The sequence below is a fragment of the Chanos chanos genome, chromosome 1 (genome assembly GCF_902362185.1).
Source record: "Chanos chanos chromosome 1, fChaCha1.1, whole genome shotgun sequence".
NCBI lineage: Eukaryota > Metazoa > Chordata > Actinopteri > Gonorynchiformes > Chanidae > Chanos > Chanos chanos.
This window is the reverse complement of record NC_044495.1, coordinates 14,408,925-14,415,284: the sequence shown is the minus strand read 5'-3', so window position 1 is coordinate 14,415,284 and position 6,360 is coordinate 14,408,925. Positions and strand designations below refer to the sequence as shown.

The following is a 6,360-nucleotide window of genomic DNA, read 5'->3' as shown; positions in this document are numbered from 1 at the left end:
CTCTCTCTCTCTCTCTCTCGTTCTTTTTTTTTTTAATGTATGGCCAGTAGCCTGCGTGAATGGGGAACTATCAAATAAACTGAAGTCAGGGGAGGTGTATGTGACTGTAAATGAAACGTACATAGTCCTCAAATTAAGGGTTATTATTATTATTATTATGGTAGTATCTAAGAATTGTAATATAATTGTCAATGGCTTTAAAAATGACTTTCGCACCAACTAAAGTGAAACTAACAAAAACATAAAAACAAGTACATACTGTCACATAAAACAAACAAGAACTTTCATTAAAGTTTGCTCCCAGGGATACTTATCAATACTACTTTTTTCAGGAGGGGAAATGAGATACGCTTGAAGGGCCACTTTCTTTTTTCTTTTCTTTTTCATACTGAAGTTGTATAAAACCGAAGAATTATTGCCCTACAGATCAGGGAAGCTCTTTCTCTCTGCACTGATTCCTGTCATCTTCAACTGGTAATGCATTCTCCGTAGATTGCGTTATGCTAAATTGCATCTTTAAAAAAAATCTGTCTTTCTTAGAATTTTCTCACTTGCAACACATTGCTCGTGTGGAACCGGTAACAAGAACAAACCGGTTAGCACATGGAATTGCGGCCGGTTTCAGCTGGTGCGTTGTCATGGAAACCGCAGACCTATAAATACAGAGCTGGCTCCGTTACCGGCTCCTACTTGAGTTACAGTTAGTCAGGAGAAAAGACGAGGGAGTCCAGGCGAGGAGACGTTAGGAACCTTTATTTCCAAGATTCACATCTAATGGGAAAACTCTTTGTAAATGCTTTTACAGGTGAGTGTTTGGCGTAAGCTGAAATTCTTTTTTTTCTTTATAGAAATGTAGAGTTATTTAAACTGAAGGGGTTGAAGACCTTTTCAGAATATCTAGTGTAGCTTTTTAGTATACTTTAGCTCGCCATGTTAATCAACAGTGTTTGTCAGACAGTTAACTGAGTAAGTTCATTCAAAGAACATTTCCGTGAAGTAGCAGCCGTCGTTCGATTTTTTTGTATCAAGTAATTTGTCTATCGGCTATGCAAGGAACTAAAAGATTCCTCACTTGCTAGTGAATCACATTTTTAGATTTACAATACAATGGACAGTTCAACCGTTATCTATTTATTGTTGACTGGAAACACAGTTTTGGTTTTGGATCGATTGCACTGGCCGTCGTGACCTGAGAATCTTTGATAACGTCACCCTTTTTGGATTTTGAGTGTGGATGGCTGGTGATGTACTGATTTCAGTCAGTACTCACTAATGATTGGGATTTGTATGCGATATATAGAACGACGGTCTTAAATTAAAAGTTCTAAAAAACAGACTTGGGCAACATTTCTTCCCATTTCGGTGATTTTGACTTTCCTGGGCCGCGTGCTTAAAGTAGCATGTGGGCCTTTTCTGGTATATCTCGACTTGAACTTTGTCACGGCATGAGGTCGACACCATTGGTTTAAATTGGGTAAAAGACATACGTCAGGATTTAGCGATTGGTTCTTGTTGATGGTGTAGTGAGTCTTCTTTGTCAAATTGTCCTCTGATTGGCTATCGTATTTTCTTGCCCACCCTCTGTGCGGGGTGGTACTTTCTTAACCGGCTTTTGTAACAGCCGGCCGCGTGTGCGTAGAAATGGGCCGAGGGGAGGTGACTGTCACAGATTAAATATTTCCAAATTCTGACAGTATGGAAATTTTCCATTCGTTTTGCGTGTTCAAAAACGTTTGATGTGTTTTTATCCAATAATGTTACAGGAATTACCCCTCCCCCCGACGTTACATGATTCTGGAAACGTCATTGAAGTAGTTTGAACTGACGATTAGTGATGACGTATCCTGCTGTCCTCAAAGCAAATGGCTCTATTCGGTAATCTGATCGTGTAAACTGTCTGTTTTTACTCATTGCGCTGCCTATGTCTGATTGCAGAATAACCGCTTGAGAAAAGCTCACATTGGCTGCTCTGTAGGCCCTGGCCTTGAGGCTTATCTGAAAGGATTCAACTTCACTGGAGAACCGCCTTGGCTGCTCTACACTTGATAGGCATTCTCTAATTTCATCTCTTTCGTGTCAAAGTGAGTTTGAAATACATCTTTGTTTCTTGCATCTTATTTTTAGCTGATTTTATTTGCACTTATACTTACAATTTATATAAAACATCATACATTATAACAGTGGAGCCACAGATATATTAAAATTAAGCACATCTTCTTGGACTGCTGTTTGAAAACAACTGCATAGTATGTTGAGCCATCAACATTGTGACATCAACCATTGTGGAAGTTTCCTTTGTTCCTAATAATGTCATCATAGTAATGATCAGATTCAGCACTTTAGCAAAAGGTAGTTGGGACATAATGAAAACTTCTCCTTAGTAGTTTATAGCTGAGGTGTTTGAGCATAGTGGCAACTACCTGAGATTTGCTTGCATTCCTGTCCGGATCTGAACAAAAAACATTACTCTAGAGTTTACGATCCATGTGAGACAATGATTAGTGTAACACTCTCTTTTTCTTTTCTAAAGCTTGTTGTGGAAACAAAGTCTTTGAAATTGTGACCATGAAAGCTTTCACTCCTGCTGACTTTGACTTCACCTTCCTGGAGGAAGGATTCTGTGCCCGTGACATCGTGGAGCAGAAGATCAACGAATCATCCCTGTCGGTCAGTTCTCGCCGTCTATCTCTGCCCTCTCATGTTGTTGTCTCATTCGATTTTCAGTTGTTTTGAGTTTGTTTAAATTGTCATTTCGGTTCAGTCTTATTTTAAAGCATGTTTCATTTCATTTCTGTTTGACTTTCAAAGCATGTTTGAGTCTTACTCCTGCTCATACCATGTACAGCCTATTTCTCATATTTAGCATCCCCTCACGAATCACAATTTCATCCTTAGTAGCTGAGACGTTTGTCTTTATGTTTGTTTATTCTAATTTCTCACGTTCCCACTCTTTAGGATGATAAAGATGCATTCTATGTGGCTGACCTGGGCGATGTTCTGAAGAAACACCTGCGATGGGCCCGTGTTTTGCCTCGCATCACGCCCTTCTATGCTGTCAAATGCAATGACAGCAAGGCCGTTGTCATGACGCTGGCGTCACTGGGGGCAGGTTTCGATTGTGCAAGCAAGGTTTGTACATGTGTGTCTTAACGAACCTTGGTTATTTCACTAGAAGGTCTTGGATTGTAGTAAGCTCAAGTTTCTGTCATTTTATTGCGTAATGGACTCAAATGAAATGCTATTTAATGATGAACGTGTTATTTAATGAAAACATTTAATGATGTCGTTGCTCATTGTACTTGCTTGAATGGTCTCTGTATTAATGTCTTTTTTTTTTTTTCTCTCTGTAGACTGAGATTCAGCTTGTACAGTCTGTGGGAGTGGACCCAAACAGGATCATCTATGCTAACCCCTGTAAGCAGGTCTCGCAGATTAAATATGCGTCCGCACACGGGGTACAGATGATGACCTTTGACAGCGAGGTGGAGCTCATGAAGGTTGCACGTAGTCATGACAACGCCAAGTGAGTCAAGCAGACTGCATAGTTATTGTAGATTACTGGCTTGTAAAGTGATCATAATGCAGCGATTCTAAACACTCGGTCACTGACTCCTGTGCAGGCTGGTGCTTCGTATCGCTACAGATGACTCCAAGGCGGTTTGTCGTCTAAGCGTGAAGTTTGGAGCCACGCTGAAGAGCAGCCGTTTGCTGTTGGAACGTGCGCGGGACCTTGGTCTGGACGTTATTGGTGTCAGTTTCCACGTGGGCAGTGGCTGCACTGACCCAGAGACATACAGCCAGGCCATCTCGGATGCACGCTGTGTCTTTGACATGGGGGTGAGTGACCATTGGACCATGGCATGTTGACATTTAGTCAGGTTAAAGAGACAAAGATGATTTCTCTATTTTTGTCATTAAAGAAGATGTACACCGCTGTTTTGTGAAAACATTGCTGAAAACGATACACAAGTTTTGGTGTAACAAGAGTGAACATTAAGAGTTGTAAGCCAAGGTTTATATTATAAATTCTGAATCCCTCTCTAGGCCGAGCTGGGTTTCAACATGACACTGTTGGACATTGGTGGAGGCTTCCCTGGATCTGAAGATACCAAACTGAAGTTTGAGGAGGTAAATTTCTTCATTAATCAATCTGTTAAATAATGAATGAACAGTAGTGAACATATTATGTATTTAATATAGATGTGATTTATGAAGCCATCTGGTGTGTGGAGTAAATCTGAAAGTTGTCTTTTCTCTGTGTTCTCAGATTGCTGCAGTGATCAACGTTGCGTTGGATAAGTATTTCCCAGTAGACTCTGGGGTGAGGGTGATTTCGGAGCCAGGACGCTATTACGTGGCCTCGGCGTACACGCTGGCCGTCAACATCATCGCCAAGAAGGTCATCATGAAGGAGCAGTCTGGCTCTGACGGTGAGAGCAGTTTTAGGACATGTCATTTATATTGATGAGGATTTTTTTTTTTGTTAAGAGTTTAAAGACTGAGGTTGTCCATATGTTTGGCCCATACAGAAGAGGACGATGGCACCAATGACAGAACCCTGATGTACTATGTCAATGATGGAGTTTATGGATCTTTCAACTGTATCCTGTATGACCATGCCCATGTCACACCCACCCTACACAAGGTAAGACTGCACAAAATACACAGAACTGACCTGGGTCTCAGCAGGGCCTTTGGGCTCTTTTTTTTCCCCCTCCTCATAAGCAAATGCTGTATTACTCTCAAAAAGACATTATATTTATGTCAGTGTTTTTAATCTGAACATCATCTACTTTTACCTTTTTCTTCTGTGTGATGTCTAAAGCACATTTGCTCTTGTTCGGTGTGATGACAATCTCTCTCTCTCTCTCTCTCTCTCTCACTTTCTCTTTCTCTCTTTCTCTTTGTGCAGAAGCCAAAGCCAGATGAGCGTCTGTACCCGTGCAGTGTGTGGGGTCCCACTTGTGATGGGCTGGACCGGATTGTGGAGCTCTGTGCTCTGCCTGACATGCAGGTTGGAGACTGGCTGCTGTTTGAGAACATGGGCGCCTATACTGTCGCTGCCTCCTCCACCTTCAATGGCTTCCAGAAACCTGACATTCACTATATCATGTCCCGGGCTGCCTGGTGAGTCACAGAGATCGTCTTATTTTCACTACAGCACTAACCGCTCTTTTACTGTTTAAAAAAAAAAAAAAAAAAGCCGCTGGAGAATTTTGCTGAGTGCTAAATTTGGATTTATGACAATCCTATAAAAATTGTAAGAACATTGTTAAACGCTTTGATAAAACCCACAAATAGGCATAAGTCATGGATGTGAACGCTGTTATAAACACTTCGTATCTGTGTCATAAAGCCATTAGATTACTGTGCAGGACATACTCTCCCATCAGCTGTAACTTGGTTTACTTAATCGGTGTTAAACCACACACTAATATTTGAGAATGTTGTTGTTGTTTCAAATGCCATGCGATCATACGCAATAAGACACGTTTGGCCTGGTGGCATATTCAGCGTATGAAAGTTAAAACCTGTTTGATACACGATGAATCACTGAATAGTTTGTTACTGAGTAATGTCCTCTCACACAGACACTCTTTCTCTCTAAATTTAGGCAGTGCATGCAGCAGATCACTGCCCAGGGTTTGCCCACTGTTGCTGAGGACCAGGGCACGGGCAACATGCCATCTTACTGTGGCCGCGAGAGCAGCCTGGAACTGCCGACCAAACCCCATGCCACCCACGTGCTCTGAGATCGCTCTGTACCACACAGACCACTAGAACCAGTACAGATACAAGCCGTCTCTCCATCCAGTGTCCCCTAGTCACTTACCATGTGTCTGAATACCCACTGTTACCAGTGTAAGAGTGGTTCAGACTTTGATGTGGACTGTGGTGCTGTTCACATGAAATAAAACACTGTGTCTGTTTGTATCTGTACCAGTTCTGTCATGCCAGTTGTTAGCACATGCTGGCTCCCCTGTCCTGTCACACACCCCCACCCATCTATTTTTTTTCATTTTGTTTTTTTTTTTTGTTTTGTTTTTCTTTCTCATTATTCCTAAAGGCCAGTTACTTGACTGGAGAATTAAAGGGGGGTGAACCCTTGTGTGTCACTCTTTCTGTTTGTTGGGTTGAGGTCAAATCCTGAACAGATCCCTGTCCTGCTCAAAAACCTCAAAGATGGAAAAATTATACACGCAGAATGGAATTCCTGCTATTCCCCTGTATCATATGGGATGGGTTGAGATTTGGGTGAAACTGTTCAGGAAAAGGCTGCTACCAATTTATTTAATTTTTCAGATCTTGTCCATCAAACAGAGTTCACACAGATTTCCTCTCTCCTGTTCTCCTTTTTAC

At 41.5% G+C, this 6,360-nt stretch overlaps 1 protein-coding gene across 1 annotated transcript; it reads left to right on the top strand.

The window, feature by feature from the left end:
* The first annotated feature begins 2,565 nt into the window (after positions 1 to 2,565).
* Positions 2,566 to 5,753, top strand: odc1 (ornithine decarboxylase 1). The gene is made up of 9 exons (XM_030775933.1): positions 2,566 to 2,667; positions 2,956 to 3,129; positions 3,351 to 3,523; positions 3,621 to 3,837; positions 4,045 to 4,128; positions 4,268 to 4,430; positions 4,530 to 4,645; positions 4,913 to 5,127; positions 5,615 to 5,753. Exons 1-9 carry the CDS (start codon positions 2,566 to 2,568, stop codon positions 5,751 to 5,753), a joined length of 1,383 nt encoding a protein of 460 aa, XP_030631793.1.
* The last annotated feature ends 607 nt before the right edge of the window (positions 5,754 to 6,360 follow it).

Excerpts from the sequence above, each read along its gene's own strand:
- odc1 (XM_030775933.1), top strand. The coding sequence starts at position 2,566 with ATGAAAGCTTTCACTCCTGCTGACTTTGACTTCACCTTCCTGGAGGAA. Across the intron at positions 3,130-3,350 it reads GTTTCGATTGTGCAAGCAAG|ACTGAGATTCAGCTTGTACA; the intron begins GTTTGTACATGT and ends TTCTCTCTGTAG. Across the intron at positions 3,838-4,044 it reads GCTGTGTCTTTGACATGGGG|GCCGAGCTGGGTTTCAACAT; the intron begins GTGAGTGACCAT and ends ATCCCTCTCTAG.